The following is a 12,619-nucleotide window of genomic DNA, read 5'->3' as shown; positions in this document are numbered from 1 at the left end:
CTTTAAGAAAAATGCTATAGTTTAAAAATAAGCATTTGAAGCTGTTATATACCACGAAAAAACCCCAAGTCCCTAATTTGTGGAAAGGTGGTGATTTGGAGAAGCAAGGACTTTTTATGTCAAGCTAACTTCAAATCCTGCATGGTATTTGACTGGCTGAGTAGCAGATAACGTAAAGGACATCTGGTAGTGTCAGGAAGGTGTGTGCTTTGCATCCCTCAGTCCTTCTACGCACAGAAGCAGAGCCCGTTTGCTGAAGAGGAGACTCACGCTGATTTTGCCACCTTTTGGGTAAGGCCCAGAATGAGTGTGGGCTGCCTGGCTGTAGACCCACAGAGGGACTTCAGCCATTGCAGTACTGAGCACTGAGCTTACCAGCTCTCAGACCCCGTGAAAGCTGGGGGAATTCACATGCCCCTCGGGAAGCCCTGACTCCCGGCACGATGCACTGCGTGCTTCCACGTCTGCACGGAAATCACTATTCTAGCAAGGGGACCGGAACACAATCATTTATTTGTTCTATTTTTTCACACAAATTACTTGAGCTACATCTTCTGTTAAGTGGTGTGATGGGCTTGACTGTACGTCCTCTGAGTTCTGTAGCAGTGTGGCTCTTATTCTGGCAAAATTATAACTGTGAGCATAGGACAAATGCTTACAACAGTAATAACATCCCACTTCAATAAGTCTTCTGCTCTCACCTCTTTTGGAGTATTATTGCAGTATGAACTTATTGTCAGTGAGTACGAGCAACAGCAGAGAAAACTAAAAAGAAATGTTTTTGGAAAGGAGCATGCCTAGTGCATTTTCTCCTTTAATATTATAAAAGCTCATCATGATTTTTAGATCAGAATCACCGTTCACTGAGAAAGACAAGAGAAGACCACTAGATGGTGGTAAAAAACCAAGCTTTTGCTAACAAAATCTGTGAAAAGAGGAGTTCAGAGGGGCAAAGAAGGGGAGGAGGAGCCACAGTTTGAGTATTGAAGTCGTTATTTCTTGGTGTCTATAAAAAGGCAGTTGCACAGTGAGTAATTTATACGTGGTCAGCCTTGACTCTATGGATTTACTCATTCGTTTTCCTCTATTTTTGTCATCTGTTCCCACCAAGGAGTCCCCAGCCCCAGATGTTGGGTGAGGAGTGGGGCTGAAACTTCTGCTCTCTGGAGGAAAGGTTGCGGGCAATGAAGAGGAAGAGCAGCTGAGGGAGCGGCTCTGGTAAATAGGTACGGTTAATTCTTGATTGCAAACAAAAGGTCACTTTTACAAACTGAAAATGATTTAGCTTGATGTGCTTTGAATTTTATTTGCAACAAGTCACTGACAATCAACTTTAAGTATTCCCCTTATTAAGAATCTGATAGCTTACAACTTGCCCTGAATACTGTCATTACTGAAAGAGCATTGAATAAGATACTCACAATATGGAATAGAAAACCTATTTTTAGACATAATTCCACCCATATCAATTCTGTAACCTTAGTGTATCCTGAAATGTATGGATTTGCCTTGGTTAGATGTTTAATACTATGCTTGTAAGTGGGCATGTTAGTATTGCACAGCTAAGCTGTTTATAACACAGTTCATGCGAACTTAAGTACAAAGGTCAGGAAAACATTTAAATCTTTTACTGAAAATGTTCAGTTCTGAATTGTGTCAATAGTTGAACCTTCTATATATTGTGTTCAAGTGAGCAGGTTCTGCTGATCCTAATAGTATGTTCTCCTGCATTTCTGGGGTCTGAGAATTGTGACTTGGAAAACTATTTGTTGTTTGGTATTCAGCAGAATTTCCAGGACATTGTGCTCACTTCTGGGATACCGAATAGAATAAACAAAACTATGAATGAAGAGTGCATGAATCTCTTTGTTAGTTTGTGGGTTTTAATTTCCCAGTAAGGATGGGTAGAAAAACTCTGAGCCAATCAGAGGTTAATTTAGATTCAGTAGAGGAATATGGTGTGGAAGAGGCAGGATGTGTACAAGCCAAATTAAATAGAAATGGGTGATATTTGTTTTGTCAACTTCTGCCTGTTCTCGTCATGCTGTATTTTTTTTGGCAGGGTCTTTTGCCTTTTGGAAAATGCATTTACCGCATGCCTTGGCAAGTACTTCAGAAAGGACAGAACGTGTTTGCTTCCAGAGATGAACACGTCCTCTCAACTGTACATTTCTGAACTAAACCTGAGTGTCTTTGGCAGCAACTTTACTGTGCCTACTGTCAAGAGCAAGTCATCACCATGTGAACAAGTGGTCATTGCGACTGAGGTGTTCCTAACTCTGGGCATTGTAAGCCTCCTTGAAAATATCTTAGTTATATGTGCAATAGTTAAGAACAAGAACTTGCATTCACCCATGTATTTTTTTGTTTGCAGTTTAGCAGTGGCTGACATGCTGGTTAGTGTGTCTAATGCATGGGAGACCATAACAATATACTTAATAAACAATAGACACATAATTATAGAAGATGCCTTTGTCCGTCATATAGACAATGTCTTTGATTCAATGATCTGCATATCTGTGGTGGCTTCCATGTGCAGTTTGCTGGCTATAGCAGTAGACAGGTATATCACTATCTTCTATGCCCTGCGTTATCACAACATCATGACAGTGAAAAGATCAGGGCTTATTATTGCATGCATCTGGACCTTTTGCACGGGCTGTGGCATTGTCTTCATTCTTTATTATGAATCAACTTATGTGATCATTTGTCTCATCACTATGTTTTTTACCATGTTATTCCTCATGATCTCACTGTATATCCATATGTTCCTCCTGGCTCGTACTCATGTGAAGAAAATAGCTGCTTTGCCTGGGTACAATTCTGTCCGTCAAAGAACCAGCATGAAAGGAGCCATCACTCTGACTATGCTTCTTGGCATCTTCATTGTTTGCTGGGCTCCATTCTTCCTTCATCTCATCCTGATGATCTCCTGCCCTCAAAACCTCTACTGTGTTTGCTTCATGTCTCACTTCAACATGTACCTCATTCTTATTATGTGCAACTCGGTGATTGATCCCTTGATCTACGCCTTTCGTAGCCAGGAAATGAGGAAGACCTTCAAAGAGATAATTTGTTGCTATAGCCTGAGAGTGATCTGTGGGTTGTCAAACAAGTGTTAAGAAAACAAAGCTAAACCAGGGAAGAGAATCGAAATGCAACATCTTGCTGCATCTTGTAATTCTGCTGAAATGCCTATGAAACACCTTTCTCCATTCAGCTGTCATGATTTCTGCGGCAATTAGAAGCTGTTTTTAAATATGTGATTTTACCTACCTTTCCCTCCACGCACCCCACTCGCACTGCTGGTTGGAGCTACTCAGTGCATCTGTATTATGGGGAGAAAGAATATTTTCAATATCATTTACCCTACTGAAGACTGGATTTTATGAGAGGATTATACAGGGAAAGCCTTCCTTTTCTTTCTGCCACACACCATGAGTGTGACCTGCCGTGCAAATGAGCCCATCAGCCTCTCTGTGTATGTTTCTTTTGGTATTCTTTGTCTCCCTAGCTACACCTGGCCTATTTTGATTCCCAGAATTAAAAGTTTTTTTGCTATTTCTTTCTGAAGACACAACATCAGAGAAGTAGCTCCAGTTATCAGGGTTCAACGTACCTCGCTGAACAGTTATGACCAATACATATGCACATATCACCAGCCTTGTATTCCAGTCATGACTGTTACTGTCATAAAATACATATTATGTGAGAGGGCAGTGTTACCACAGGATTTTCATACCTGACTATATGTGTTCTTATCTCTGTGGGGTCGGGTGTACCATAGGTGGATTTTAAGGCTGAATATGAAGACTGAGCCGATTCTAGCTTGTCTGTTTTCTTTGTTCACCAGGGCTAGGGAAATAAAGGGTACATGGCCTCCAGAGTCATGTAATGTTTTATGGAGATGGAAAGACTGGGTGAGCAGCTGGCTTTATACAGGCATTAGAAAAGTGTTTCAGCTATGAGTAGCTTTTGTTACTGGAGGAGGCTGGACTGGAGATTGCATCTTTCAGGCTGAGAGAGACGAAACAAGTTTGATGATCAGAAGGCACAGCAGGCAATGGCAAAACAGGGATTTCAAAAGCTCGGGCGCATGTTGCTATAACAGAGAGCCCTGACTCTTGCCCCCCAAAGAAACAGTTTTTGTCTTTGTCGACATGATTTTAAGGGTGAAACCCTCATGCCTTTTGTGTGAGTAATTTGCATCTAGTCATGCTGTCATAAACATGCTGTTCTGCCACGGCTGTGTAATGTGCAAAATATTGGATTTATCAAAGATGAAGGAAGTGCAACTGTGGCACTGATTTCTTGAGGTCAATGGATGGTACATATGCTGCACTGTGATATAAGCTATGAAAATATTTCAAATAGTGGTACCCTATTGGCTAGATATCGGAAAATAGCTTGGAAAAATGAATTATTTCTTCCAAAGATCTGAAAGAATAACCTTTGTTATATTTTGTTTAGGGATGCTGTAAAACTGTTGTCAATAGAAGGACTATGATTGATTCAATGGGCCTTAGGTTATACCTTCAAGATGGAAGTCCTGATCAGGTGCCAGGAAAATTTTTTTACCATAAGGGGGTCCAACGTGGGAACAGGTGCACAGTGGTTGTACAATCTCCATCCTTGGAGATATTCAGAACTTGACTGGACACAGCCCTGAACAATCTGCTCTAAGTTGAAAGCTGGCTCTAACTTTGAAGTTGTCCCCTGCTTTGAATGATTTGGAACAGATGACCTCCACAGGCCCCTTCCAACCCAAGTTATTCTGTGATTCTATGAAACAGTTTGCATGTTATGATAAAATTATCATTTTCTAACCTCCTAATGTAATCTCTTGTGTAGGAAGAACTGTGAAAGATTCTCCTCCACACATTTAGACAGATAGCATACTTTGTGTCTTCATTTGCTTTGGAGGTCTCTGACAGGATAAGTAGGATGCGTCTTTAGCACCTTATACCTTTTGTCTGCTGCCGCTTAAAATATATACTGCCTCCAGCTTGCACATATCTCCCTCTCTTATGAGCAGGAATATTATTCTCAGTGGAGACACCTTACTATATTGACTGTAAATATAATGGTTATATCAGTGCACTAGGCACTGGAATGTTCCTTCAGCTGTATCTGAAAATGGGCTTTCAGAGGTACGTTTGTGGTCAGCAGTGAGAATCTTGCCTTGTTTCAGTCCACCTCTTAACCCTATCCATACATGGCACCTAAGAGTGGGCTCTTGCTACTAGGAATGTAAATAGCAAAAAGGAGACTGTTCAATCGCATAGTGAAAAGCACCTGCTGATGTTGTAAATAAATCATTAAGTATTCACTGGGTATTGCAAATAAGACAGTCTTGTACATAATTGTAAATCAACAAAGAGGAAGCCAAAACTTAATAACTTTGGGTATTTTCTTGAATTGTACATTACTTTTTCTGTTGAAAGCTTATTTGATGTATAAACACAGACTTACGAAGAAGCTATTAAACTGGATTGCTGGAAACCCCACTATTACTGGTTATTCATTGCAACGTGTCCGCTGACCTTATAGATTATTCAGAGAGAATATTGCATTACAGGCTGTCACTTCTCAGTGTAAAGAGATGCCTTATTAAAAAACACATTTTAAAAGAGAGTTACAGACTCATACAATGTTTTTACATTCATACCTGTGTTCCTCTAGGTGTCAGCATCACATCCTCATTACAGGCTTTACAGGTGCGAGCTAAAACAACTTAAGGGGGAAATGAAAGTACTTTCAAGAACAGGCTAAAACAGCTTCTGCAAAAAAAGGCTGTTTGCACTATAGGAATGCATGTGTCTCTCTGAGGCCGTAACATGTTTTAATCTGTTTCTTTCTCCTGCTTAGCCACGGAATGGAAGCAACATTTAGCATGCTTTCACTTCTACCAGAGCTTGGAAAACACTAAGTATTCTGATATATTGGGACAAGCAAACATTGTGTAAGTATGAAATTCTCTGTCAAAGGACAGTCGTGAAAAAATTAGCTGTTAGGCTGCCGTTGCATTGCGTCCCCACAGCTAATGGTACTACTCTTGCTTATGCTTCCAGTCCTTTATGGTTTGGTATCAGTCATCGGAAAGAAGCTGAAATCACACTATTTCTGTCCCAGAGCTCCAAAACCAACTTCTGTTGCAGGCTTCTGCTGTGACTGAACACTTCACTGCTTCTAACTTGCGTGTCATTTATAAAAAAATGAAGTTTTTTATAAGCAATTATTCTGAACTCACTCCTGTTGCAGGTGGGATCAACTTCTATAAACTCACAAAGGGTGGTGAAATTATATCTGTACTTTAAGTAGATTAGTAGGAGCAGGAAGAATATTAAAAAAAACCCAACCAACGTTTCTAGCTGCACCGGAACTTCATTTGGTGAAGCAGAAGACTGGATTGTTCGGTCTGCAATAATGCAAAGGGTGGTTGATGGTAGGTATGTTGCTCTGTCTCCAGATCACACTGAAGTACATTGTATGTTGTTCTAAGTTTTGCTTGCTTCAGTAGAAGCAGATGGTTGGCTTTTGCAAATGGTGGCATTGCCTGGATAATCCCATACCCAGCATGCTCCCATACTAGCGTTAGGAAAACCTGCATCTTTTCTCCAGGCCAAGGCCACAATAAGGTACCTGGAAATACTAGTTTTCCAAAAGCCTTAGCATCTCCTGTAACACAAAACAGTCATAACTGAATGGAGCAAAGAGGTTGTTTATGATCCCGGGCCAGCCCTGCTTCCCAAATGGGCACAAGTCTGTCACAAAAGGCTGTAACTACTGAGTAGTACCGCCCTGGGGTCTGGGCTGGGAGGGATACGATTGCTTTCAGCTCTAGAACCTACTGGTCTGCTATTTCTGTGCAACCAGTGTCCAACTCCCTTTTGAGAGTGTGTTGCACAGTCCCACTGCTTAAGCTCTTCCTCTTAGCAAACCTTCTCTGAGTGGCTCTCTGGAGACTTTAGTTACATTTTTCAGGAATCCTGCGCAAAGTAAGTGCAGAAACCACAGGAATTTCCTGCACACACAAACTTTAAGAAGGCAGAAAAGGTTTATACATCTGGGGGAAAGCAAACAACTCCCTCATATAGTCTGCTCTCTGAAATTTCAAAGGACCTTGTTTTTTCTCCAAATCCTTGTTGGGAAATCTCCTGTCCTTCTTGCAGTAAATCCTTCTTCTGTTGCTGGTTAGCTTCTTGCACAGAAGACCAGCTCCTGGTGACCACTGCAGTGTTCAGGGATTGTGTTCAGGGATGGCCCCAGCCTTCAGCTGCGTTGGTTTGCATGCACAGTGCCCTTCCTGTTAGGTAGGGTGGGTGAATAAGACATGGGAACACGGGTGTGGAAATGGAGATCCCCACATCGGGGATGGAGAGTCATGCAGGCTGCGGTGGAGCTGCCCGCATAAGTGTCTGTGCTAGGTTATCTCCACGTGAGATGCGCTCCGTTTCTAACCTTATCATGTATTAACGCTTCAGCCGTGTGCATCTTGGATCCAGCTTATTCTTCATACAGGACAGAAAAGGAGAACCTGAGGTATGTATGTGTGTGTCTACACTTACACACATGCCTACGTGTGTATGAGTTCTTACTCCTGCATACAGAGTGCAATCACAAATGACATCAACAAATGAAATGTATATAAGGATGCACAGTTTCTTTTTCCCTAACCTTTCTGCTCTTTGTCATCCAGTTATTTGTTACACTGCTTTCCAATCTGCAGCTTGTTTCTCAGATATTTCCTGCCCCTGTGAACAAACTAGCAACAGTCTAAAGCTGAAGTAGAGAAAAAACCCTCAAGTGCTTTTGTATCCTGAGCTTTTGAAAATGATAGTCAATCAGTGTGACAGAACAAAGAGTTCCCCTAGCACCTGTCACACTGCCTAGTAAAATTTAAATCCTTATGGTCCTTAAGCACTATCCCTAGAACAGTTTCTTCTTGAGCTGCTTGCCTAAAACCCCCTAAGAATATGTGATTGTCTGTACTGAGCACTGGGAGTGAAGGGTCTCCATCAAAATAAAGAGCAGCAGTTCAGGGGAATTATACAAAGACTGGACATGTGCATGGTAGTCGTCTGGAATACCCTTACAGCTTCCAGCAAGCTATGCTTTAGGGACTTCTTGGGCAGGAGGTTGTATTTAATTTTGTGACTGATAGCTCTCAATGAATGTTTCTTACAAGAATTTATCTAATCACTTTTGGATCTCTTTATACTCATCTGCAACACCTTGTGACAGTAAGTTTCACAGTTTAGCTATGCTGTAAGGAAAAATGATTTTTTTCCCTTATAAAACATCTGCTTGTAAGTCGTCTTCAATGCCCCTGAGTCCTTATGTTGTAAAGAAGAGAAATAACTGGTCCCCATTCGCTTTCCCTGTGCCATCCATTATCCTGCTCCCTTATATACCCCTATAAAGTTTCACTTTTTCAGGCAAGGTTCCTAGCCTATTTAGTCTCTACTGGTATTTTCATACCTTGTTGTCCTTATGTTGTTTTCCTAGATCTAATATATTCTTTCTGACAGAGAAACATATGATAATCCAGATATAGGTGAAAACTAGATTTCTGCAGTGCCAGACGATGCTGCTTGTTTTGTTCTCTATTCTTTTCTTAGCAATGTGTAACAATATACTTTCATTTAGTCCAGCGTGCTCCGCAATTTGGAAAATGTCAAGATCTCTAAAAGAATTCCCTCTCTGCAAATGCTCATAGGAACACATGATACCTGTTCTCTAAATAAGCTTACTTTTTCAATGGTGAAGGCTTTGGCATATGTAAAACATAAGCCAAAACCACAATGCTTAGGAGTGCTTCTGTGTTTCCAGGTCCAAGTACATGTCTTGTCCGTGTCCCAGCTCCATAGCAGAACTCATCTGATGGACACAGCTTACATCTCCCCACCTCTGATGGAAAGAAAGCCTGGCCACAGAGTCTGGAAGGCCCTTGCAGTATGTCCCAGCCATGGTCCGCATGGCTGAGGATCAGGGACCCTAGTTTCAGACACAAACTTGTCCCTGAAACCCATCACTTCTTTGAGTAAGGCGGTAAGAATGTCATTTGCCCAGCTACCTCCAGATGGTGATTTGTCACTCCTCTCCTTTCAGTTAGGCTGGTTTTACACCTGATTAAAGCAAGAAGGGAATTGGAACTAAAAGCTTTGTATACTGGCTCCAGATGATTTTCAAAGGTACCAAATGAACTTTTTTGATATCCTGTTGCCTAAATACTCTAATTAACAGCAACAAAACAAAAACCCATGAAGAAAATGGGATTAATTTTTCTCTCTAGTTTGCCATTTTTTAACAGGACACAGTTACTTTTTGCAAGCAATAAGTGATGTTGCCCGTAAATTAGCTTTTTCATTGGATTTTATATCTTGCACAGAAACTTCGTGTCTACTTCACCTACCCTGAAAAAATGACCCTAGGAATGCCTATCATCTTTGTATTATGCCTTTTTTTGTCACAGCTTTGCTCTGAACTGCTTTATGGAAAGCTTTGCATTGGTTTTGAGTCAGGACCTAAATCCCTCAATTTCTGTATCCCAACAGTTCATAGTGCTGGGATAGCCTTACATAGACCTTACTATTATTTCTGCTTCACAGGTTCCTGGTGCTTTTTAAGGTCAGGGGAATTTGTCCAGGATATTTTTCCTTTCAATGGGTAGCAGGAAATACTCCTATACTTTAACTTTGTTTTAAATCTATAGCAATATATTTATTAGTAGTGCCAACATTGACCTCAGCTCAGAGATACATCGCTGAAATCAAAAGTAGCTCTTTCCCAAAAGTTTTTCACACAGGACATAACAGCAAGGAGAGGAGATTCCTGCTCTCTGCCTAGACGGTGGCAGGTAAGTGGTGGAGCTTGGGGAAGCAAGCATTTTAAACCTGTGTTAAGTTCACACTTCACTCTTACAGAAGATGAAGATAAATTGCCTTTTCCTGCTGTGAGGACTGGGCTGTATTAAAAAATGTCCTGCTAGACAAACTTGTGGCAAATTCAGTTTTAGACAAAGAGTTAGTGAGTGCTGGAAACTTGACTGAAAGTCTGTGTGCAAGACCCTCACCAGGTGTGACTGAATCCCATTCCACTGAAGTGTCTTGTAAGACATCATCTCCCCACAAAGATATATAGTAGGAATTCAGGGTGTGGTAGCTTTCTGTCTCCTGCCTCCTTAGAAAGGAAAAGAACAATATTTTGAACATTAGTGGAAAATCGGTGTGTCAACAAATACATTTATTTCTCACTCTTCCTCAGACTGAAGACCAGCCAGCTGTTTACAGTGGGCCCCCAGGATCAAGTGCTCTGTCTGGGGGTCCTTGAAAAGTCAGCTCATAGGGAACCTGCTTAACTCCCTTGGAAAAGACAGGATAAACCTTCGATTTCTCCTTTGCTTAAGTGCCCTGCTTGGTAATCACAGTTTGTAAAGCAGGTGCTTAAAAAGCCCTTCTTTCAAATGGCAGAGGAAAGAGATGAATCACTTGAATTTCAAGTGCAGTTCCAATGACAGTTCATGTCCCTGCATAAAGTGCATAAAAAATAAAGAGGTAGGAGGTAAGTCCTTGAACGAAGTCCAGGTCTTTCATCTCACAGTGAAGCTGCTAAATATTCAGGTATTCACTATTAAAAGGGCCACTGGCACGGCCACCTCTGAATCTGGACGTGGATTTTTGAAGGAAAACTTTGCAAAGAAAAAGGTGGTATTTGGTGTGTAGCCTGCTGTCCTGCTGTTTTAGTTACACTCTTGGAAAGTCTGACAGTCCCTCTGTTGAAACAAGTGGAGAAACATCTTTTCATTTAAGATTGGACTTGTTTTTAAGATGGGATCTCCGGTCTGTAGCCCTCGGTGCTTCGGCCACCCACAGCAGAGGTGCTCAGCTTCCAGAAAACTGGAGGGTGGAAGGACTTTAGGTGCAACAAGCGACAGGTGGATTTAGGCTCCCAGCTCCACGTTCAGCTCCTTGGTTTTGTTGGCCACATGCCTGGCACTCCTGTCATGTGCGATTAATAACCGAACGTAGCTGTGGCATTTTGAGCAATACACCGGAACTGTATTTAGAATGGGGGATATTGAAAACATGTCCAGCTTAATTAGAAAGGATGGAAAAGAGGAAAGAGCCACCCTAGAGCTACCTCATGGGAGGCAGCCCTGGCATACAGACAAGCAGGGGATCAAAGGCCGATTGCACAACCTAACGAGTAAATAGATGGCAAGTACAACATTAGCTCTGGTGGACCTTTAGAGGGGAAGGCAGGCGATACAAGGAACACTGTGTGTGTTTCAGATGACCTTTCACTGAAAATGTCAGTTAGAAGATTGTACTGAATTTATAAACAGGGTAATAAATAACTGGACTGAATAATGAAAGGTTTAATGCTCAGGGAAGAACCAAAGAAAAGATCCAGGGAGGCTGGACAACTGGAATTACGCATACTTTAAAACTTTGCTGAATTAATAATGGCCAGTGAAGTGCCAGCGTTGTTAGTGCTGTGAAAAAAACTCCCACATTTAATGACTAGAATATGGCTAACAATAGTGAGGTAAATCTGTGGCGGACTAACAGAATTCATAGAGGATTGATCCGTAGAGGATACTCTTGGACCTTGTCTTAGGTCACCACTGCCTGCAGTGGGTCACCTCCACCCACACCCCAGCCCTGTGAGGGGGCTGTCCATGGGCCCTGGACAGTTGTGCGCTTTGGAAGAGATATATTATGCCTTCTGCATAGAGAAATAGGGGGCTATTTAACCATTTCCAGATTGATTTTTGTTTTGTTTTGCTTTTTCTGCAGTTTACCTTTCTATGATATATTTGATCTTTCAGCTTGACTGGGTAAAATAACTTCTGAACAGAGCTAATTAAGGAGGTATTTAGAATTCAGTAGCCTCTCCCTTCTGACAGTCTCAGAGTATTTTGCAAACACTAATGAATTGGGCTTAGTGACCATGACATGATAGAATTCTCAGTTCTGAGCGAAGTAAGGAGAGAGGTCAGCAAAAGTGCTACCATGGACTTCTGGAGGGCAGACTTTGGCCTGTTCAGGTCATTGGTTGAGAGAGTCCCTTGGGAGACAGTCCTGAAGGACAAAGGGGTCCAGGAAGGCTGGACAGTCTTCAAGAAGGAAATCTTAAAGGCGCAGGAGCAGGCGGTTCCCATGTGCCGTAAGAAGAGCTGGCGGGGAAGGCGACCGGCCTGGCTGAACAGGGAGATTTTGCTGGGACTCAGGGAAAAGAGGAGAGTTTATCACCTCTGGAAGAAGGGGCAGGCAACTCACAAAGAGTACAAGCATCTCGTTAGGTCAAGCAGGGACAAAATTAGAAAGGCAAAAGCCCAGCTAGAGCTCAATCTGGCCACAGCTGTAAAGGATATTAAAAAATGCTTCTACAAATATATTAACAACAAAAAGAGAGGCAAGGAGAATCTCCATCCCTACTGGATATGGTGGGGAACATTGTGTCCAAGGCTGAGGACAAGGTTGAGGTACATAATGCCTTCTTTGCCTCAGTCTTTAACAGCCAGTCCAGATATCCACAAGGTATTCAGCCCCCTGAACTGGAAGATGGGGGCTGAATAATAATCCCCCATAATCCAGGATGAAGCAGTTAAGGA

General features: G+C 41.9%; 1 protein-coding gene across 1 annotated transcript; it reads left to right on the top strand.

Moving 5' to 3' along the window:
• The first annotated feature begins 1,051 nt into the window (after window positions 1-1,051).
• Window positions 1,052-3,122, top strand: MC5R (melanocortin 5 receptor). Its single transcript, XM_010288052.1, has 2 exons — window positions 1,052-1,226; window positions 2,063-3,122. The coding sequence occupies exon 2, from the start codon at window positions 2,145-2,147 to the stop codon at window positions 3,120-3,122; it is 978 nt and encodes a 325-aa protein (XP_010286354.1). The 5' UTR covers window positions 1,052-1,226; window positions 2,063-2,144.
• Window positions 3,123-12,619: the final 9,497 nt, after the last annotated feature.

Source organism: Phaethon lepturus, unplaced genomic scaffold (assembly GCF_000687285.1).
Source record: "Phaethon lepturus isolate BGI_N335 unplaced genomic scaffold, ASM68728v1 scaffold4525, whole genome shotgun sequence".
Classification (NCBI taxonomy): domain Eukaryota; kingdom Metazoa; phylum Chordata; class Aves; order Phaethontiformes; family Phaethontidae; genus Phaethon; species Phaethon lepturus.
Note: the sequence above shows the minus strand (reverse complement) of the source record. Positions and strands in the feature narration are given on the sequence as shown.

Coding starts and splice junctions, on each gene's coding strand:
- MC5R (XM_010288052.1), top strand. CDS start 2,145: ATGAACACGTCCTCTCAACTGTACATTTCTGAACTAAACCTGAGTGTC.